At 35.9% G+C, this 24,542-nt stretch overlaps 1 protein-coding gene across 3 annotated transcripts in view; it reads right to left on the bottom strand.

Annotated features, from left to right (window-relative positions):
* Positions 1-508: 508 nt before the first annotated feature.
* Positions 509-24,542, bottom strand: part of LOC103723518 (myosin-1-like) — a 36,081-nt gene continuing 12,047 nt past the window's right edge. For all 3 annotated transcript variants that reach the window (XM_008814448.4, XM_008814449.4, XM_008814451.4), the window contains exons 12-23: positions 21,727-21,845; positions 21,488-21,640; positions 21,321-21,410; positions 15,568-15,645; positions 14,375-14,533; positions 14,083-14,286; positions 11,146-11,351; positions 10,911-11,046; positions 10,431-10,560; positions 10,134-10,280; positions 9,958-10,037; positions 509-1,615 (exon numbers count right to left, since the gene is read on the bottom strand). In XM_008814448.4, coding sequence (XP_008812670.2) covers positions 947-1,615; positions 9,958-10,037; positions 10,134-10,280; positions 10,431-10,560; positions 10,911-11,046; positions 11,146-11,351; positions 14,083-14,286; positions 14,375-14,533; positions 15,568-15,645; positions 21,321-21,410; positions 21,488-21,640; positions 21,727-21,845 — 2,171 coding nt within the window. In that variant the 3' untranslated portion in view covers positions 509-946. The remainder of the gene's footprint in view (positions 1,616-9,957; positions 10,038-10,133; positions 10,281-10,430; positions 10,561-10,910; positions 11,047-11,145; positions 11,352-14,082; positions 14,287-14,374; positions 14,534-15,567; positions 15,646-21,320; positions 21,411-21,487; positions 21,641-21,726; positions 21,846-24,542) is intronic.

The following is a 24,542-nucleotide window of genomic DNA, read 5'->3' as shown; positions in this document are numbered from 1 at the left end:
AGGTCAGCCGATCGCCACGAAATCCAGCCAGCTCAGCGGGTCCCAGCCAATTCAGCCAGCCTGATTTTATTTTCGATTGATTTATTTTAAATGGATATATTTTATATTGATTGGATTTATTTACATATTATCATTTGGATTTATTTGCATATTGTCATTTTAAAGCCTTTTTGGGATTGTTTTATTTGTAGGAGTTTATTTATTATTTTGTAACCCTATATATATATATATGGATCCATGCTCATGTTTAGGACGATAAATGATGAATGAAAATTAGCCTCCTTGTCTTCTTCCTCCTCCTCCCTTCTCTTCTTCTTCCTCCTCCTTCCTCTTCTCTTCTTCCTCTCCTCTCCTTCTCTCTTTCTCCCTCTTTTCTCCTCTGTCCTACATCACTTCCACAACAAAAACCAAGAAGAAAAAAAAAGAAGATGTTTTTGTGTTCACTTTCTCAGCAACAAAACAAGAGCCTTAATGTTTTGCCTGACTTCGCTTCTAGCGTACTGGACCATGTGCTGGTTCAAAACTAGGTTCATTGAGAAGTGGACAATAACAGAATACAAACAAATTATCTTATACTTTTCTCTTTAATCACAAACTACAGAAATTACCACAACTGACCTATTTATCCTCTCATGGAAGAAAGTGCAATATGTTTGTTGGAACTTCTGTGCAACATAAAGGTAATTCGAGTAACCCACAATTCCCGAGCAAGCACTTTTTATATACTCTGGATCCATGCCATATTGGCTTGCTGCTTTCAGACACTGTTTTATGGGCTCCTGTCATAAGCGATAGTAATTAAGGCTATATTTTTGGCATTCAGCCATCCAAACACTTGCGATCCTCAACTAATTTTGAGCTGAACATGTGTAGATTTTCTCTTTCCACAGAAGGTGATACAATAGCATGAGAGCTAAGAAATGGTATAGATGTATGCTAGAATGAGTTAAATAATTCTTGTGCTGTTCAACCTTGTCCACCATTTCCTCTTTGCCTTATCTGAATTTGCATCATCAGTTCTGAGCTTGTTTATAATCACCTTGCTCTCTCTTAGCCGCAAACTAAAATCCTTCTTCCATGATTCAAAATTCTGCTTTAGCCTCCTCAGTTCCTTTTCTGGATTTAGACTTGCCTCTGCATGCCCCGACTTCACCTCCACCAAGAAGTTCACATCATCTGCAAAAACCTGACTCTGCTGCTCAAATTCCTCGGCTAAGCAGCTGATAACATTAAGGCCTGCACTCATATCTCTGTGCAGGACCCGGGACCCCACTCGCTTACCACTTTCCTCCCCCCATTTTGTTCCAATATGGTTTCCATTACTGTCCCAGCTTTGGTCCACGGATGCATCAGATCTTCGCTCTGCATCATCAGTGGCAAGGCTTTTCTTTGCAACTGAGAGGCTGGACTGTAAGGATCTCATCTGTTTCTGCCACACTTCCTCCATGGATCTCATCTTCTGCTCATACTCTGACCATCGGTTCTCGTACTGCTGGAGCCGCTGATGGAGTATGTCATTCTCCTCTTCCTTCTCTCTTAGCGCAGCCTCAGCCTTTAGGATTCTTCTTTGCAGCTCTGCAAGGAAGGATGCCTTCACCTGCACTTCATCAGATTCCTGCAACAGGGATTAAGTCAATCGAACCAAGTGCAGAAGCAACAGAAGAATATGAGTTGCTTGTGCTACTACTAAAATGATTTAAACAAGGTGTCAATGACAGAAAGGCTTGCTAAACCCATCAGAGACAGGCCAAGTCTTATGTTTTTTCGTCTTCCTGAAAATTGTTCATGAAATTACAAGCTTCATGGTTAACTCGACAAAACAAGGCAGGTACATAAAAAAAAATGTAAATGGGAAGACAACAGAATGACAGAATAATAAAGGGTTGCAATAAACATCACAAATCCACGGATAGTGACATAGCAGAGGTAGGCATCCGTTTTGGAGAATGCACGTGCAAATACATGAGTTAAATTCATAAACGACCAAGGTTTGAAAACTTGTCCTGGTTTTTGGTTTCACCTGGATTTTTTTGAGGTTCAATTTCTACAGCTTCAAGCTTTTGCAGCTTCAGAAGTTTTGCTCAAGGTTTTGAAGTTTTGATCAGAAAAACCAACAAAACTTCAAAAAAATAAAAAAAAAGATTATGACAATAAAAGAAACCAAGAAACACAATTACCCAACATTTTAGAGCATGTTGTATTATATAGGTTCTTCATCTCCATAGTAAATTTTAGGCTGATATATCTATTAGTAAGTGCACTACACACACACACACACACACATATATATATATAATATACTTGTTTTTTGGACTGTAGTTGTTGGAAAATACATTTTATTACATTCTTAGTAAAACTCACACATATATTGAATTTAGATTATTTTTAGTATTTTTATAGTTAAGTGGTTATTTAATCAAATGCATGTAGCTACAAATGTTATATTTATTTTCTTTAAAACAAATAATTTTGCAAAACATCTTGCATCTCATCGTTCACATTAGTATTTATTAAGTACTAAGGGTTTTTTTTTAACTTTATCTAGAAAGGTTTAAATTTATTATCAAACTCCTCTTGTAACTCCAAGAGAAAGAGAGAAAAATATCTAAAATTCGATACCACATAGCCTATGCACTTAAAGTAAGGAAAGTAATGTACCCAAATATAATTATAAACAACAAAAATGGCATGAAATTAGCCAGTTTAATTGAAACTGACAATAACAGTAAACTGGACGGTCAGTTTTGGCTAGGTATCACCGTATCAGCCAAAATGGATCAGTTTCAGCCAAAACAATAACCTTCTATATGATTAATTTGTTGGGTTGCATTAGGCCTAATCTTAGTCATTTTGGGCTCCAAGATAGCAAATTATTTCCAGATGAACTAGTCTGGTTTATTATATTGGTTTAGGATGGGTTTCAATTAACTTGAACATGACATAACATGTAGGTTTTGTCTTAATTAAAGAAATCAAAACAAGTGGAACTCAAAATGTGTGTTGTGTGACTGCCAAGACAAAACTACTGATCTCCTATTTTTGACTTGCTTCTTCTTTAAAGAGTTCTGGTCTGAAATAACGAATAAGTTTCAGGCTAGAAATGATTCTCTTGTGGACAATATGGGATGCACTACTTGAATGGACTCACTTCATAATAAGACAGAATTGTCTGGTACATCATCACAGCTGCTATAGACTGGAGCATATGGCCAAAGAGAATAAAGGGACTTTAGAGAAAAGAAGACCAATGAGGAAGGAGTGTGGCATGGAGCATAGGATCTAGTTTCTAATTGGGTCTATATGTTGAAGGAAGATGACAAGCTCAAGACCTTGCGACCTTCTCGAAACAAGGCCATGCTTCTCTCGTCTAACTAATATCCCCCTACCCACTTCTTATAGTCTCTGTATCTATATTTCCTCCATGTTTCTGAACTTTTCTCCCCTACCTGAGGATGTTTATGTCAGTTTCATTTTTTCAATGAATTTGATGGGAGAACATCTTTCCTTTTCAAAAAATAAAATAAATAATAATAATAATAATAATAATAAAATAAAAAAATAGACAAATTTCAAGAAAAAATTGTCCCAAATTTCTTTCATGGTTCAAACCTAGGACCCTCTCCTCAGCACACCAGGGAAAGGGTTTCCACCTATCGACCCAAGTCCCGTAGGTGGATTTCTCACAAAGCTTGCATTGGAACCTCTACTCTTAAATCCTTTCATCAACAACCGCAACATGCACTCCTCGGTTACAGTACCAAAGGGCTATAAATTTTATAATCTACTTATAGGCTATGAACATGTTAATCTACAAATGGCTATCGATTCTGCACTCTACAAAAGGGCCACAAGCACTATGATGTCATAATATATAATGCGAGTTCATTTATTGTGAACTGTAATGGCCAACCACAATGGGCTGTAGTTTGAAGGGCAATTAATGTTTTAAAAGGGTAAAGCCATATATGCATGAATAAAGATATGGTTGAGCGAGCAAGCAAGCAAGCTTGCAAACACAATATTTTAAAACAAACAGCCAAATATAGCTGGAAGTTTGCATCTGAAAACATGAGGCTCACTCATCTTTACAAAGACACCATATTGATACACAACATCGTTCTAATATAGGACTGTCACAGTCAGTGCTTAGGTAGTCTGCCACTCTGCCTAGAACCTAGGGAGGCCTTACCATCAAGGTGCAAGATAATTAAGCAATGCGCTAGTCAATGCTAAACAAAGAATCCATTCACCAATTCATCAGTAGCCCTCTGCAAGTCCACTACCCACAAAAAGGACAAGCTTGCTTGCAGTTCATCCAAATATTGACAACCCTCCAGAATCTTTCTGCAACAATTTGGCGGCCCAAACAGGTACATTCTTTCACCTTTTCTTCTATCTTCCTCTCTCCTAATCTTATTTCTCTTCTTTCCCTTTTCTTTTCTTCCTTTCTCGCTCTCTTCTTGTTGTATTATTCTTTTTCTTCCCCTTTTTACTCTGTTCTTTTTCAATTCTTCCTATACTCTCTACCAACGAGCGAAGGCTTTGTCTACAATGTTTTGCCCACCAGCAAAGCCCTGATCTCTCTATGCTACTTTGCCCATGGATGAAGCCTTATTCTTTCATACTTTGCCGCCCATCGAAGGCTTAACACATTCTGTTAATACTTTACGATTCAGCGAAGTCCCTACGTTCTGCTCATAAAAACATTGACAAGTACTCTTCTAGGAAGTTCATCATCCCAATAAAGCCACTACCTTGTGGGGATAATCCCGTGATGCATAGGTTTCGCAGTGAAGCCTTTCCATGAGACTAATTTGATCCCTATAAAGTGAACATAAGTTGATTACGTGAATAATAATGTGAAGTAAAATAGCATGAATTCACAACAGTGGTCAATTTTCATGATTATATCATCTGATCTGTTCACCTGATTGACTTTCTGTCAGAAGAGCATGAAAACATTGAAAAAATCTTAGCACTCCAAATAAGTCAATCTCATGTCCAAACTGTCGCTGCACCTTGTAGATTCTAGGCCTATGAATCTGGATTTTGGACCAATTTTTCAATAGCCGAATTTTCTTTAGTTTAAGCATAGGTCGTCTGGTGAAATTACCAATTTGCCCTTTCTTCTAAAAAATAGATAATTTACATATATTTCATAATATTGAGTCAAAATATAACTCAAAAAAGGGATCCCGGTGTATAAATCTCCTACCACGACAAGGTTTCAAGAGGGTCAAATATATGCAGCCTTTTCCACATGTGTAGAGAGACTATTTTTCGTGTTTTGAACCTGTGACACCTAGGTCACAATAAAACAACTCTTACCATTGCACTAAGGCCCACCCTCTCAAAATATAACTGAAACATCCCTATAAATATAAATCATAAATCATTGCCAAAGGCATTCTCTCCCTTTTGTTATCATTATACCCGAAAGAATAAACTATGCTCAAGAGTATTTTTGCCATTTTTTATTATAATATGCACATCTTGCATGTTTGTATTTCTTTTAAATTACTTATAAATTATTGGACAGGTAATTGATTTTCAACTAGCTTAATCCATTGTAACAAGATGTACATATTACGATATGTATATCATGATTTTCACAAGGCTAGATCTTTTTCAGTTTAAGCTTTTGTGTGAACTCATTGTCCCAACATTAGCATTGAAACCTCTTTATTAGTAATAGTGCGTGTTTTAAAAGCTCTAAGTTTCCCAGAATGTTCCAAACATCCTCATATTTATTTAAACAGCTGCATGGCTTAGTTTCTTCTTGGGTGGGGACATCTTGATCATGAGATCCTGCTACATTAAACATGGGTGGAGGTTGAGCCTTTAATCCTATTGATATTAGTACTTCTCAAGATTTGTCGTATCGGTCGGTACTGTATCTGTATGGAACCACTACGTAGTCTTGAACCGCACTGACACTCGGTACGCCTTGCCGTCTCATACTGTACCGCGTACCAATAGGATGGTACCGATATTAAGATGGCGAACCTTGGTTTATGCTTTGGGGTTATAATGGTAAAAAAAAGATTGGTTAAATATAGTTGCAAGTGAAGGTATCTGACCCTAATGATTTTCAGGATTCTCTAAGAAGGTTTGGTTAAATATAGTTGCACGTGAAAGTATTATAGCAACCCAATCCCCTCATATTGTAAAGTTAATCAGATGCCAACTCACCTCCAATCCCTTATTTTGTGAATCTACACACAAGCTTGAATTGAAAATGATTCAGCCTAGTGAAGATAAAAGGTAGAGATAAGTAATATATAAGATGAGTGTGGGGACCATATCTCCTCCGTTTCCAAGACTCCTAGTTAATTGTGCTCATTTATATAAGCAATCTCCAATTGAGCTGGTTGAAAATCAATAAGCCATCCAAGATTGTATAAATAACATTTAAGAGATGCAAACATGCAAGATGCAGATATTATGATACAACATGAAAAAATATTCTTGATTATACATTATGTTTCGATATAATGATAACAAATGGAAGAGAACGCCTTTTGCTAATTATTTATTATTTATAATAATATTTGAGTTACATTTTGACTCAATATTAATAAATATATGTCAATTTTCAATTTTTTAGAACAAAAGGCAAATTGCTAGTTTAACCAAATGACCTTGGATCATGCGTTGAAGGGGCAATCGGAGATTTCATAGTGTCAATTGATTATAATTATCCATTTTTGATTTAAGTTATGAAGGTTAGATTAATATTTAAACCACACACAAGTTTAGGTTGCATTTCCAATTTGATTTGTGTCGGATTAGGACTTAACATGAGATCTGGCCATATTTATGAAACTGGATACAAGCTTGAATATTAATCAATTATATCCAAGGTTCATCTTTGAAGCTTCAAAGTTCATTGATTTTGACTAATTTGAAGGAAGTATTATTGAAGGTCAATTAGACCATTGGATGAAGTTTGGTTCATTATGAGTCAAATTGGGCTCAAATTGAGAACCATCATGAAACCAGCTATAAGCCAACTAAGATTAGGTTCATGACCATAGGGTCAAACCAATCCAAGATGGCAGAACTTCTATAGCAGTAGCATAAGATTAGGTTCATGATCATACAGTCAAAATAATCTGAGATGGCAGAACTTTTATTGCCGTAGCACATGCATTGCTGTACTCACCTGATATTTGAACCAGTGATCATCAAGTTAGGCGGTCTCCCTTAGGCTGAACTTAGCTCAAGTACTTCTAAGTATCTGGTTCAGGTTCAGACCCAGACTCATATAGAAACAGTGCAACTAAGTCACATCTGACTCTGATTTATATAAAATATTACCCCTACATCAGATGTGCATAAGCCCATGACAATAAAAACCAATTAAGTCCAATTTATGCAATGTTACTGCAAGATCCACCATTGGATTGCCTCAAAATCTGAACATTAAGGAGTCTTCTTTAATAAGATTAAACAGAATTTTGATCAGATGAGCGAAACTGGTTTGATGAATCGTTGAAATATTGGGTGTTTACCAGCTTAAAATCTAAAATAGCAAGTCTGAAATCCAAAGACACAGATGAATTAGATCAGGATTAATTTAATCAGTTTAAACAGATTTTCGATCAGATAAGTTAGATGAATTCTACAAACTGATGAAAATTCAGGTATTGAGAAACTGGTCCAAATTCCAGATTCATAGGGCCTAGATTTTAAAAGGTGCAGCAACTATTCATATATTGGATTCAGGTGAAATTTGGACTGCCAAGACGTTTTCATGACCTTTTGAAGAAAGTCAATCAGGTGAACAGATTAGGCGCTATAATCATCAGAATAGACCACTGTCATGAATTCCTGCAATTTTGCTTCAGATCATTATTCATGTAATGCTCTATAAAGATCAAATTAGTCTTCTCGCAAGGCTTCATTGGGAAACTTCTGCATCATGAGATTGTCCCCTAGGTTAACTATTCAATATCCAAATGCAGCCTCAGAGTTTTCATTCACTATACCATCCAGAGAAAAAGTTTAAAGCTTGTGAAGTTTTATCCCACTGCCTCCTTGAGTTTCATTCAACAACTCATTCATTTCCAATCTCTATCTCAAGTAACAGATATACTAGTGCTTCTTTAGCGATGTGAGTAGTGCTGCTCCTTGCTAATCCACTAAGTAGCTCAATGTACATATTGGATAATCCAAGATATTCCAGTCTGTTAGTTGTTTGTGCGCTTTATACTTTTGAGAATTCATGTGAGGTTCATGGAATAATTGGAAGAACTCTAATTATCGCAGAAGTTGGATGACCTACTTCCTAAATATGCAATTGGACTAGTTATTTCCAAAATAATGGAGCTAAGCAGTGATATTGAAGGCTTAACTTGTCCCTTGCCTGTAGACTTATCAAAACATCTTTTTATGGTGCACATGTTCCAATAATATGCAATCAGGTTCAGCATCACAATAATATTTTCTTCTTATTTTGTTCTTTTCTATTATTCTTGTTCATCTTCTATGCCGCTAATTCCTTTTCTTTAATGGGTAATCCTATTGCAATAGTTGTCTATTTTCAGGTCTTCCCATAAAAGATAATGATGAATCAATGATAATGATGATCATTCGCAGCTGCTGAACTATCTATTTACCAGGAACAAGATATAGCCTTTAGCCATTAAACAATAGTCGTCAAACTAATTAAATCTTACCTGATTAGTTTCGATATACTCCTAAGACACTGTTGCTTATTGTTCAAACTTCAAACCAAGGTTGGAGGAATCGGTATTGGGCAACGTACTGGTTCTCCGGCGGCATGAGTCCGTACGGGCCATGCCAGGCCTGTACTGACGAGGGTACGGTACTGTGGGAGAGAGAAAAAGAGAGAGAGAGGAGGAGGAGAGAGGGAGGGAGACTTGTAGAGGGTGGCGGACGCCGGCAGAGGCCCCGGGGGGCCGGCGAAGGCCGCAGAGTGCGAGGCCGCAGCCGGTTTTCCTGTTTTGTTCGAAATAGGAGCCCGACCGTGGCTTACAAAATTAAAGAATTTTTCGAAACAGGGTCCGGCTGTGGCCTTGTCCCCCGCGGCCTCCGCTGGCGTCCCGACCCTCCCTCTCTCTCTCTCCCCTGCTCACTCTCTTTCCTTCTCCTCCTCCAGCTCTGGCAACGGATCTCATTTCCGTTGCCAGAACCGTACCAGTGAGCCATTGGTACAGCTTAGAATGGCTGAAACCCCCTGGTTCGGAACGGTTCCGCCGACCTTGCTTCAAACATATTGTGTTAAATCTCTATGATATGCCTATGTCAACAGTAATTAATTACAATTTTCAGTCTTTTATTCTATAGCTAAAAAATGTTGACTTTGATTTCCAATAACAATATGAGAAGTCAACCGAATTCCAAAAATCTGGGATAGAATTAAGGGCATCATTCATATCAAATAATATTCACAAGTATGGTTTTTATGAGAAAATCACAAATGCAGCAATGCATCATGACAAACAACTTGCTCATAATGGAGGCAATGTTACTGTTTATCAAAACAAAAGGTCACAACAAGTGTCGGACAGGAATTTATGGAATATACGAATAAGTCTTGTAAGTCAAGCCACAAGGATCACTCAATTGATAGAAGTGGAAGGCTACTAATGGTGGGAAAAGAAAAAAGAGGAAATTGAGATTAGAGTTATAGGAAGCAAGAATACAAGCATTGAGATTTTCCACAAACAAAAGAACTGCTAAACAACCAAATGAAGGTATCAAATATGGTTCTCAATAGTTAAGTTGATCAAGCATACCTATATTTGATACATGATGGAAGAAGTTAGCTAATGTCTGCAGTTTAATATACAATGAAAGAGAAAAAAAAAGGTGCCAGAATTCTTATTGTAGTGATCCACAGAATACTGCAAGTTTATATACATGTGGAGAATCTGAAATTAGATACACTAGAAGAATTAGTATAGGATCAATCAAACGGATGCATATTACCTTTGTGCCTTCAAGTTTCTTGGCAGCGTTCAGTAAACCAGCATCTCCAGAACACCTTCTAACAAGCCATCCACGAATAACTGTTTGGTAGAATTGATGCATTGGTAAGCCAAATATTATGCTCTAAATAGACCAAGTCCAAAAAAGCATCTAAAGTAGAATGTGGAGGTTCTAACCAGACTGTATTACAACTGTAGCATTACGAACATCTATAAAACTTTTTCTAGAAGATTGAGATTTTATATATCTCTGTAAAACAATTGCAGCTCTGTGTCTCTGTAACAAACCGGAGTAAATCTGTCTAGTCTTCTCACCTCGAATGACTGAAAAAATATAGCAACAATTTAAAACTTTCATATTTTCTTAGTGACATCAATAGACAAAAACACCTAATTATATATGTACAACCAGATCGCGAAACAATTTCTCCAATATGGAACAAATCAAATAATTAAAAAGAGATGAGAAAATACAAGATTGCAATGTAACAATTGCTTTTCTGCGCTCCTTCACATGATGACGAGCTTTATGTCCTCGGAAACAGCTTTGAACCCTTAAAATACCATGAAGGGTACGATTTCTTGTATCTTCAAGTGCACCAATCTATAAATTGTAAAATTTCAATAAGAAGAACAAGAGAGTTGATATAGTAGCTATAATAGGCAAATAAAAAGGAGAAAAAGAAAAGGCATCAATGAATTTGTGACAATTTGTCATGGCACTTGCATGTTCTCCTCGTCAAGCTGATATTATATCTCAACCGAACAGTGGCTATTGAGCAAGATGAGTAAGATATGGAACATAAACAATCATAGAAGAAAAGGGAAGATAAAAAGAGACACCTCAAAATAATTTGATATTACAGGAGAACTCAAAAAAACATGAGCGATCACACTTGAATGAGCACTCGAGCAACTATTTGCACATTCTACAATCTAGAGTATTTATCTCACCTGTCCAGTACGGAAGAACAATTTTGTGTAGCCAACTTGATACATCTCTGGAAGAATATTGAACTGTTGAAGAATTGCCACAGAAACGCTAAGCGGATCTTGAGATGCAATATTCTCAAGAAGAAGAAATCCGTACCTGATAACGGTAAGAAAGAAAAAAGATACTTGTACCTTGGGAAATTAATAAAAGATATACAGGCTTTCTCAACTGCAGAATCAGTATATGGATTATTACCTTCTAGCAAATTTTTGGTGAGACATTCTGGTAGGATAGCCAGATCTTGATATGCGAACAACTTCCAGAACTCCACAACATCTTAGTTGCTGGAGTACAAGCCCTTGTTCATAAATTGCAGGCAGTTGCAAGTTATTTGGCTTAATGCAGCGTATGAAATGGGGTGTTGTGTTTTCAAGCCTTTGCATCAGTTGAAATAGTTGCCCCTAAACCAAAAAAGAGAATAAGAGCAGGCTAGTTTACCAACTCCATTCTGACATAGTTAAGAGAGTTTTGGATGGTATATTTTATGACATAACTTTGGTTTACAAGTTGTCAATTAACGGATCTAAAGTAAATTTTCACCTCACTATATACATTGGACTAGTAATAAGGAAGTAAGCTTTACATGAGCCATAAATGGTCCACTATATAGCTTAAGGGATAAAAATTAAATATAAACGAACCCTTCTTTCCTAGGAAGAAAAAGGCTCCTATGATGATATTCCTTGAAGACAATAGAAGATGCAAAATAATAATGAATGAAAAATGAAAGAACTTACAAAAAAATGAATTTCCAGAACTCCATTTTAAAGACAAAGAAACTTCAAAATACTTGATAATGATGACCATAAACAATGTAAAGCCAACTGATACCTATGATATGTCTCTTAGATATTGACCTAAATAAAATAGGCTTTCCAAACGACCAAAAGTTTAGCTCCTTGAAATCAACATTGAGCCTTTCAAAGAAGTCAGGTAAAATTATATGAGCTACTCTTTACTGCACTACGAAAAGGAAAAAACTAATAAATCAAAAGAATTTCCAATAACAAAAGGAATGCATGCTTCTAGGTAAGGTGATTTTAATTTGATCAGGCCCATCAGGGACTATGCCACTTAACCTGACATATTGTTGAACCAAAACAGGACCATTTGAAGATACAAGGTACCCTAAATTACTAAATACTTCAATCAAAAGAGGGAGAAGTGAGCCTAAACGAGTAATCTACCAATTGGTTCCTCTGCTCTGCAAAAGGTATAACTTTCACATATTTATTAGACCCACTGCACTGAATGAATAAAGTAATCAAAAGAAAACTTTACAAGTTGTCACAACATTGTTCTTTTTCAAGCTATGCAGATAAAGTTGTTTTGAGCAACAATTTAAGGTGCACGACTACCAATGACTTGACCAGTAGAGTATCTATCACAAGATTGAATCAAAATATTCAAAATATAAATACAAAGGACCAACAATTGCAAATTACATTAGAATCTTTCCACAAAAAATGCTAATAAAGTGCTCCAAGTAGAAGACAGTTGCTATCACATGGTTTCTCTACAAGATTTCAGCTGACCATGGTTGCTAAAACCCTATTGCCATAATTGGGTTCTTGAACTAAGTATAGATTTCAATAGTTGCACAAGGCAATTGTCAATGAGATAGAATTAAAAAAATTGTTTATTAGAATGTTCAGAAACCTGATATGCAAACATTAGAAATCATAATCACAATCATCTAGACTTTTCCAACTACTGGGATTGGCTTTATAGAATCACATTCACCAAGAGTCTCTATCAAGGCTGCTTATGATGTTAGACCAAGTTTCTCTATATCCTTCCTCCCAACCTCCACCCATGTTAAATTAGGCCATCCTCTTCTTTTCTTACAACTGTCAACCAAACTAAAAGTACCTCTCCATATAAGAGCCTCCTTAGATCTTTGTTGTATATATCTATACCATTTTAATTAATTTCCCATCAGTTTGTCCTTAATTTGTGCAACTCCTATATATCCTATAATATATTCATTTTTCAATCTACCCTTCCTAGTTGTATCATACATCCATCTTAATATATACTTTTATTCCCAGCACTCAAACATACAACATTGCAGGCCTTACTTTTGTCTATAAAACTTCCAGTGAGTCTCCAAGGCATTCACCTATCAAATAATATTCCAAATGCGCCTCTTCACTTTATCCAACCGTCTATACTATGGAATGCCGTACCGGTCCGGTCCTAGACCGGTACCGAAACGATAAAAAAACCGGTATTTCCCGGTGTTTTATCCGAACCGGCCGGTTCGGGCCCGTACCGGTCGGTACCGGCCTCGTACCGGTGGGAACCGGCCGGTTCGCACCGGTACGATTTTTTTTTTTAGAACCACAGCGCCGCGCGCTGTGGTTTTTGAAACCACCGCGTACCGGCCGGTACGTACCGGACCGGGCCGGTACCGTACCGGACCGGGCCGGTACCGTACCGGACCGGGCCGCCACCGGTACGCCGACCGGTACCGGTACGGCAGACCTTGGTCTATACACACACACGCACACATATATACGTGCTATATATATATATGTATATATATCTATGTGTGTGTGTACATGTGCGTGCGTGTATATGTGTATGTGTGTATACAACAATCTTAATTGATATTATATCTCATTAAATTTGCATTCCATATATTCTATCTTTGTTCTACTAATTTTTAAGCCCTTATCCTTAAAAGTTTCCTCCATAATTCCAATTTAGTATTTAATCAAGTAAGCAAAAAGGAAAAGTAATATATCAAACTCAAAAAAACAGTCAATCATACTGAAACTCATTTTGGCATCATTCAAGAATAAACAAGCAAAGAATGCAACACTTATGAGTTATGACTCCTCTAATTTGCCAAACACTTTTATTTTTTTTGTTATGACAGAAAAGACAACAATATCTTGTTTAATATCTACTACAGTGTGTATCAAGATTTGCAATCTCGGTATTGGACCCCGTACCAGTGTCACTAATAATGCACCGGTATAGCACGATATGAGGTCTTTTCGGCATACTAAGTATTCGTACACCCGTATAGAGTACCGGTACTGAACCAATACGTATGCCCTGTAACGGCCAGTTCAGGGTGGTACAGCGAACCATGGTGTGTATATATAGAAATAAACCCCTTACCTTAAACTTTGTTGCAACACTTAGCCTTTGAGAATCTGCGGCACTGGATCTATATGGATTGCTGGCAACATTTGCAGATTGAGCAAGCATTTTGGATGCAAATATGGGAGGAAGATGGCTTTTGCAAGAAGCAAGAAGTTGAATAGAATCCATGTGCAATAAATCCCTATTCTTCTCCAAAAACCCCGATGTGTCATAGGCCACCTGATTACATGTGTTAAGCATCAATAATTTTGAATTAAAATTTAAAAAAATATTATTTGGCAGATTTAGGAAGGATATCACTAGCAACCTCCCCTGCATAATGATGAACAGTGAAAGCTTTGCCTCTTTCCCCCCTAAAGCAAGGATTAGAGTTAAGATGCTGCTTAAGCTTGTTTGCAAAAGTTAGGTCAGTGCCATTTGGAAAAGTAGACTCCTCATCCAGAAGAGACAGTAATCCTAATGGTTTCTGCAGTAAAGAGAAGACAGTCAGTAAATATATATTAATAATGAGTCATGATAAATACTCTAAAATAATTATATAGTAGCATTTTTCACATTTCTACTATCATAATAGCAGAATTGTAAAAGCAAAACTGTAGTTTAGGTTAAAGTAAAATATGTATGTTGTATGGTATGCTCCAATAGTTAATGGAAAGAAAACTTTGACCATACACACATGGCTCGGACGATACACTTCTTAATTCTCCGGCAGTGGAGCTATTTTTGGTTGTACATGAGCATCACAATAGGTGCTTATATTAGATTTTTTTTTATATATACATGTGCAACCTATTCACAATGATAAGACCTTGTTTTGATGCACATCCAATGCCATAAAGCCATGAATTATCAAGTAGCTGTCAAGTTCAAGTGGAACAAAGACAAGTACACATACATGTATGAAATGCATATGTATGTGCAATATGTCCACCAGGTCTTTTCTGAAAATTCAATAAGAACCAGTATCAGATAAAGAGAATAAGGTTGTCTACTGGTTCTATGGAGTGAGTCATGTCCTCAAATACTTCCATGAATCCTGTAGCCTGTGCCATGATTATAAAAATATGATTTGACAAGGCTATCTGTGTCAGCATGCAATCTTTTGAATGCGCATGATCCACACAACACAAATGAAGAAAGGTGACTCGAAATAGACCACAATAGGCGTGTTTGATATGATTGTGTATGTATACAAGTTACTGAAATTACTGGGACATGAAAGTCGACATATATTGTTATGCAAAACTTAGTCTGCATCAAAGTCGAGCACAACCATCACTGTTAATAAAAGATCAATCAGACACAACAAGATAAAGATGTGGTAACATCAAGCAAAGACTGCTATATGATTTCTCAATGCCAATACTCTAGAATAGATTTAGATGTGGAAGATTAATCATCCTCTTTTAAATATCATTATTTTAATAATTGGCATTTGAAATACAAATTATAGAAAATTGATCATGAAATGCAATATAGTAAACAATAGAAAAAACTTACTTTCTCAAAAAGATAAAGACAATCCTGATTGTCTTCAAAGTCAACCTTTGCCCAGTCGATGCCATCTTGGATATATTCCTGATATAAGAAATCAAAACTGAGTATCAAGAATTTTGGATATAAAGAAAAATTGAAAAAAACATTTGGTACAATTATGTTAGAAATAGTAAAATTATATAATACAAACTTCAATTTACATCCATGTACATTGAATTCTTAAACTGGTAATAGAGAAACATGATGGATTTTATAGAATTAAAGTAAGCAATGAAGAAACTGGAGCATGTAAGATGAATGATAGACTACCATTTAACTAATTCATATGGCTTTGGATCCAATAAACAACTATGGCTTCTTAAAACACAGGACATGAACAACCAAGTACAAATTTACTACTAAAATGTGCGCTAACAAGACTACACAATGAGAGGATGCAATTTAGATCAGCTAGAGGGCATAATATGGAAAATTGTGGTGTTTAAAGCAAATTTGAAAACTAAGAAACTACAAAATGTACTTTTTTCCCTTTTGGTTTGCTCAAGACTAATAACAGTGATCGGGTTCATAGTACCTAGAATTATAATGGAGAAGAATATCAAACATCCGTGAAACAAAACTATTGACCCAAACTATTGAATCTCCATTCAAATATTCTAAGTGCTCCTTGGACGAAGGACACGCCTAAAAACAGCTTGTCTAAACAACTCCTGTGTAAACTAAAATAATCAAGTGTACTATAGATGAGGAAGAATTCATGGCGAGATTAGATTTCAAATCTAGGTGGTGGGCTTGCCCATAAATAGAACCTAATTGGCATATATCTAGTTTGGTATGGTGATTTGAACAGGAATGATCTGGTGCTGCTGATGCTTTTAAAAGGTTTGACAAATTTTCGCATGGTTTTATTTTAAGGCCCCATGGCCATGATGCACATTGTTTGATTCACCCTAAAGAACGATCCTTCATATGGAATAACATATGAACTAAGTTATAGAATAGACTTATGGACATGAACTCTTCCCATAGGAGTCTAGCTATATTAATTCATGGTAGGAGGTATTTTAAGCATCTTAATTGTTGGTGCATGCAAGAAGGAGACCTAAGTTGACCTAGGCTCCCTTATCCCTCTCGTACTCATTATGGGAGTTCCCCAAGGATCTCCTCTCTTTATACACTTAAGGCCTATAACCAGGTGTAGTATAAGACTCAGGTTGATGACCACACCACTGATACAAAAATAGAGCGGACTTAATAGTACAGAATGAAAGACAAATAGACAAGTGTTGGAGCATAAAAACATAAGAAACTCTCAGAAGATTTTCGCAGTTCACATACTCATTATTAAGCACAGAAGGGTCCTGCGACCAAGTCAAGCTGCAGTTCACATATTCTCATTATCAAGCTTAGAAGTTAGAAGAGTCCTGTGACCAAGTCAAGCTTCTAAATCATGATATCAACTAGAAGAATATGAAAATATGATCATGTTAAACTCAAGATATTAATTTTTCCAGTGCAGTTGAACAATATTCACTTTCAGTTTCATTGATCATCTATATGTAGCACATTTAGGGCAAGTTTGGCATTGCTATATTTTCTTTTTTTATTTTTAAAAAGAAAATTAGAGAAATCGAGACAAAAAACATGTTTATGCTATTGTTTTTATGTTCTGTTTTTCCTAATTATTTTTATTATTTCTAGAAAAAATGAAAGTAAGAAATCCTTACTTTCAATAATTTCAATAATAAGAAACTTATATTTTTTTACCACCACCAACACCTCCACTATCACCGCCACCTTCACCACCTCTACTGCCACCATTTCATTGCCACCGAGGCCATCACCTCCACCGTCATTGTCACCTCTACCACCATTGCTACCACAAGGGGGTCATCACCTCCATCATTACCCCCTTTTGCATGCCATTGCCATCATCATCGCCTCCACATTGCCAGCACCCTTGGTGCAACTGCCATCGTTATTATCATCATCGCCTCCACACCGATGCCCCATGCCCACTACTGTCGTCGCCACTTTCACTATACCAATATAACCATTATCACCACCTCGGCCATACCGCTATCTCCCCTACCACTAGCACCATTGCCGTCTTTATTGCCTCTACTACAACTACACTCGAGCGCTACTATCACCATCTCCACCATCATTGCTATGTTTATGTTTTTAAAAATAACTAACTATACCTAACACGTTTATATTTAAAATTTATTTTAACAAACAAAAAAGATTTCTATTTTTGTTTCTAAAAAAAATCAAATTGATGCCAAACGGGACATTAGTATCCATATCATATTTGGATTGTTGCAAGGTTTTAGATACCGATACCGAATCCTGTATTGTTTTTTCGTTAGAATTATATGGTACATGTATTAATCATATGCGTAGAAACTAACAATATATTATTACTCTAAAAGCAAGAACTTGCGGTGGATCTTCATCACCCCCTTGGTTGTATACTACTAAGTTTACCAAACTACCCTCAAATGTGTCTTTTAAAATCTTTTAAAGATGTGTTTTTAAGTGGGTCCTAGCTATCCTAAACTGAAAAAGAAAAGCCATAAAAACTACCAAATATATACTTATGATATGAAACAAGATATAACCCAACTTTAAGCCCCATCAAGCTATCTTGATCAAGTTAAACTTTTGTGTCGATTCAAAATTAACTAATTTTTAGTGAGGTGCTTAGTATTTATTTTGAGTATGAATACCAAATTCAGGTTAGTACAATTAATTGCATGAATCAACTCATTTATATTTGACATGGTCTCAAGATGCATCAAGCTACTCACCTTAGACATCAATCAAAATTTAAAAATTAATAATATAATATTAGATGTATTATAATAGAATGACCGAATTAACTCATCAAAGCAACTTATATGTCATTAGCAAGGATGTAAATTGGTCAAATCAAGCTTTACTTTTCCAGATCCACTATTACTCTAATCCTAGCCAAAAGATAGACTTGTTAAAGATCATATCAAAGCAATGATATAACTCAAAACCCTTTTTGCCTGTAAATAAAATTAACTCAACAAACTACTTAAGCAAATCCAGTCTAGCTAGGTTGAATGCATGGAAAGTTAAACAACTAGCTAGCTTAGATAAAAGCCATGCTTGTTCCAAATCTGACAAGCCTTGATCAAGTTGGATTTTGGGCAGGTTTAACTCAAGTACAACTTCAAATACTTAAAGTTGCCCTTCAAACTCTATCGAATTGCAAACTAAGCAGTAGCTTAATGGTCACAGCCCCTTGCTTAGGAGCAAGGGGTACAGGTTTGAATCTTGAATTTATCCTTCAAATATTTGATCCTATGTCGAGTCCCAGCAAAAACCCAGGTTTAGTTCCTTCGAGTGGGTGGGATGTAAATTCCCCCTAATCTCAAATATATATAATATAAATATAATTGATATCATCAAGTAAGGATGGACCAGGCCTACCTCTCTCCTTTGGTGTTCTGATACTAGGTCCATTTGAATAGTAGATGCAAACAAAAAGAAAGGGACATAACCTCTATTGGAATTTGTCATATTATATGGAAAGAGGGAAGAAAATAAACACATTCATTCAAATTTTAGCTGCCCTCTGACTGAAAATCTTTCAACTACTATAACTTCTATTCATGATTGCTCTTAAATCTGGCCATATCCATCATAAGCTACAGAAAGACGCATGGCATTTAGGCGAGGATCCAGGAGGAGGTTTAGGTGCATGATGTATACCAAAGTCTTTGGAACGTACATGATTGGGCTGTAAACCTCACAACTAAATCTTGTTAGACCGAGATGGGTTCCATTTGTATAAAAAAACCCTCCAACATTTCAACTCCCAATCTCAACATTCATTGTGGACATTCGTTGTTCAGGTTTGCCACATGTCAAAATTCTTAAAACTTCAAATTAATAGATTTAACATATTAGTCGACTTAATATGTTAGGATCTCTTCATGTCCTTTCTCACTACTTAGAAGTTGATAGACACGGGTGGCAAAGAATAGAATAAAAAAATTACTACGTAATGCCACGAATAGATTAAACTCATTTCAAAAGAAACATTTTTCACATTAATATTGCTGACAAGTTAACATTTAGAGTATCATAGATATATAAATGATAGCATACAATAATAGAATTATAAAAAATATAAAATAATATAATTAATTATATCATATTATACTATACTATATTGTATTCTGTTGTATTGTATAGTATATGAATGTTTCCATATATAAATGTATCATAATGACAACCATTGACACTATAATCTAGGGCCAGCATATTTGTCATTACATTCTTAATATATACAAAAGCAGTTTTTCATATTAATATTGCTGATCCAGTGTTTAAGTGGTAATTTTATAGGATTTTGGTCGATGGAAGAGTGAATTCAAAGTTGCATCTAAGCTAAGAACTAAAAATAGAGAGCAGTGGGATCATGTCATTCAAGGTTTGGAGGTGTAGAAAGCACCAAAGAGAGGTGAGTATGTCATAGATTGAAGTATGGTGAAATATACAATTTGTTTCAATCATATTAGCTATTTTAACTTCATAATTTTGGTATATTTCTACATTATATAGTTATTTTTGGTAAATTTCTTTTTACTGATATCTCATAATTTTTCACGTGCATCACATGTGTATAACACACACACACACATAAACTTTTGACCTTGGTTTTTTACTGAAATAAGTCTCACCAGAGGTTCTGAATTGTGACCTTCTACATTTTACTCGGGCTTATTCTAGTTTCAAAAAAAGTGAAAAACTATTGGTATGTATAGATACAGTTTATATGGCACCACCAACACCTACAGGTATGCATCAATATGGCTTGTACATGCCGACACACAGAGTTTCGACATCCAGGCACCCATACTGGTGCCAATTTCATGCTAGATCAGTACAATATCGATCATAACATCTCGTTCCGATGGTTTTCGAATCCATGGATTCTTGCCCCAAACAAGAATGCTTGACAAACAAGGATCCAAAAATCCAACCCCAAACAACTGGGGCAATGTGTGCCCCAAACAAGAATGCTTGACAAACAAGGATCCAAAAATCCAACCCCAAACAACCGGGGCAATGTGTGCTGGTTATAGTCATTCATATCAAGATTCCTAGTCAACATCAGGTGTTGCATCAGAGCGTATTGATTCAGCATGACTACATGTACATCACAACATTTTCATATTGACGGGACATATCAAGCATATCAACTAGCTTTCAGTATCAAGACCTTGCACATATGACTCTGTTCTCTAATGGTCCTATATTTCTGCAACATAAAGTTGATCAAGCTCATTGAGAATCTTCAATGTAGAAATAAACAGGAAAAAGGTAACATACAAGTCAAAGGTGGGTGACGTGGGTCCATGTGATACTGAAAACATGTCATATAAGCTACTTAGCATGAGATAGCAAAATAAGTTACTATCTATATAAACACAATATTAAAATATTCAAATGCATTAGTGTTTTACAAGGAAGAAAAGAATGCAAAAACTAACAAATAACAAATAAGTACCATAAAACATGGGAGAGATAAATTATGATCATTAACACTAAGTTTGACACTCCTAAAACTGGTAACTTTTCATGATTCCTGTGTTTTATCTCTGCATTCCATCACCACATTCAGCATTTTAAAACAGATTAGTTTTTCATAAGTTCGTTCTTTTATATATGTGCCCTCCTAGTGTTTCAACCACTTGAGGACTGCAGAAACTTACATCCTGTTCCAGCTTAAACAAGTGGCGGTTAAAATGCTGTTGAAGCCTTTCATTGGCATAATTAATACAAAACTGTTCAAAGCTATTTTTCTGCAAAACAAGAAATTTCTCATGAGAATAAATTCTATAGAACCAAAATGGACAACTAATTGTCAGAAGAACATTACATCAAAAGATTCAAAGCCATAAATATCAAGAATACTGATGGATCTGCCTGTGCGGCGCTTGCCGACAGCAAGTGATTTGTTGATCTGTTCCACCAGCCACTCAAAAAGACTAGCATATAGTGATTTGGCCAATGCATCTCTTGTATCAATTGCCTAGTGAAAAATATCAGAATGAAAATATTAAGAAATCAGAGATTAAAATAAATCAGTAATTCTTCTAGTCAATAAGTCTAACAAACCTGTGAAAGATTAAGTTTTTGGACAATATTATCATGGCCAACTTTCATTTTACGAGTTGACAAAGCTAACTTTAAATCACCAATATTGCATCCAATAAGTTTAGCAACAGTGTGCGCCCCTGAAACAAAATGAAATAATTTTAACTCAAAAAACAAATAGAACATTGAAGTTCACTACTTACAATTTTACATACTTCACAAAAAGATGCAAGCAGAGAATGTTGACTGACAATCTAGTTTGAGGCTTGAAACAATTTTTTAAGAGAATTGATTTATTCTAGGATTACAACACAACAATCCATGAATACCCTAAGTGATAGTAAAACAGAGACAAGAAGGCTCAAGCCTCCAAAAGGATAAACATAACCAGCAACCATACCTAAGCAAGAAGGCACCATATAAATATAACAGATCTTTCTTATTTGATATTCTATATAGATAAATTATTTTAAATACTGCAGTGGATCAAGCATGTGAGTGCAGGTGCTTGCATGTGTGTCTGCGCATTGTGACTTGATATTTTATGTAGATATACTATTTTAATAATGCAGTGAATCAGGCGTCTGTTTGAACATGCATGTAGATATGTAATAATTTAAAAACCAGATAAATTGAACTTTGCCAAACACGCCACACAATAGTCATTTGTCCTTGTTATCATAATGTGGGAGGTCAGTGCAGCAAACAGGTCAAATCATAATCCAATCATGTATTAAATTCTTGTGAAGCTAACAGGTTTAGAATGGCGGGCACATAGAAGTCAGCACACAAGGCTTATTTGTCCCTTAAAATAATCCATTTTCCATCTCTCTCAAGCTTTAGATCTAAAAAGAGAACACTTTATATGCACAAAATTGTCAAGATGAAGCATCACCAACTTAAAATGCTATCATAGGACATTTTAAGTAATTTGGATGGTCATTAGTAGAGTCTATTGCTATTTCTAAAACTTATTGTAAACTCAAAGATCTTAAAAAGCAGCCACATCAAGGACCATAACTAGAACGGAGTCAGGACCATGTTTTCCAATGATTTAAAGACCATTCAAACAGGAAGGTACCATCAGTCTGGCGTCATTCTGACAAGAAACAGGCAACAATACCATAGTCAGAATGCCGAAACATGTGTTCGATAAGGTCTAAAATTCTGAACCATGATAAAATTGGGCTGCGTTAGGACCATTTTTCCCCTAGTCCTGACTTGTCGGGTCTATAGACCTAACAATAATTACCTCAAATTCAACGAACAGGAGGGACGTCTTCCTCCCCTTTCTTCCTTTTTTTTCTGTTCCTTAAAAGAAAACCATGTTTACTGACATTGTATCATAGGTATAAATTTTAAACAAGTTATTTCTTAACTGCGAGCTTACTTTCTTTTTCTGGATTTTGAGCAATGCTGTGTACAGTTGCATCAGTCATATTTAAGAATCTGATAATGCTCGAAAATCTGAATATTATGGCATGTACCGTGATTTTTTTTTTTGGTGGGGTTGGGGTTGGGGAGGGGGAGGGGGGGGGGGGGGGGGGGGGGGAGGGGGGGGGGAGGGTGATTTGTGGGGCTTGGGGCCTGATCTTATCAATGCTTAGGGGCATAGCTCGAGTATTGTTAAAACAGCTATTATATGTCTTTCAACTCATCCAATACCCCTTTTTTGTAGAGGCCCATCCAATCACCTTTGAAATTCAAATATCTAAAAATAAAAAATGTTACGTGTGTCTCTGTGTGCTTAATTTCTCCCTGTAGATTATAAAAAGGAAAAAAAATTTGATTTCCACTATAATGATCAAAGACAACTGTCATGACAACAATGAGTATATTCTTAAAAAAGAAAATTCGGTGATTGATCTATAATTCCCATTACATATGATTCAGGGAGGTCCCATTAGTTAATATATTTTCCCTGTCTAGTTGATAAAAAAATTTCAGAAGTGGGGTGCTATCTGAAAAGCACAGATATAAAATGTAAATTGGGGTCAAAGTTAGCAAAAGCTACAAGACATAATCTTAAGATCTGATAGAACTTAGAAGAAATATTTTATGTTTTATATTTCATACTGACAGTTGTTTCCTTATTAGAATCAATTTGTTGAGAACTTTTATTAGCCAAGAAAACATAATCAAAAAGTTTTTAGTAAAACATAGCTCAATTAAAGGGATTCTTATTGTAAACAGGATGAAGGTTTATATACCAATATCTTTAAAATCATGTCTTGGGGCCACGAAGGAGGGGTGCGAGCCAGTTGGGTTACATGCCCATGGTATAGGAAGGAACCTTGGCTCCATTGTCTACTAAGCAAGGTTTTGAAATCTTAATATATTGGCTCTCTTGGTGTGTGGACAAGACTGTGATGAACCGAGATCTCTATTTATCTCGGCGTACATGGTAAGTGCAAAAGTATGGAAACAACCGAGATTTTCTGAGATCTCGGCTGATATATTCAGATCAAGATATTGATATCTCCATCAATATAATAAATCCAGATTAATAACTATATTTAAGTATTGATTCCAATATTTATTTATTAAAGATATATTTATGGAAGTGAAAGAGTGATTAAGAATATCAGCCAATATGAATATATTATATTGGCCGACATATCTGATTTTATCAGTTTATCTGGGGCAAATAATAGGGCCAAGAGTTTTAGATATATTGTATTGGGAGGTGCCCAATAATGATAGAAACAAAGACATCTAGTTATCCTGGCCGTGATGAAAACTTTCTGGTAAAGGAGGGAAGGGGTAGAGAGTGAGAAAGGAAAAAATAAATAAAACAAAAGATAGGGAATGATGACGAGCTACAAATGGGCCCCACA

This window comes from Phoenix dactylifera, unplaced genomic scaffold (assembly GCF_009389715.1).
Source record: "Phoenix dactylifera cultivar Barhee BC4 unplaced genomic scaffold, palm_55x_up_171113_PBpolish2nd_filt_p 000853F, whole genome shotgun sequence".
In the NCBI taxonomy this organism is placed as follows: domain Eukaryota; kingdom Viridiplantae; phylum Streptophyta; class Magnoliopsida; order Arecales; family Arecaceae; genus Phoenix; species Phoenix dactylifera.
The sequence above is the reverse complement of the archived record's forward strand: the minus strand, read 5'-3'. Positions and strand labels throughout refer to the sequence as shown.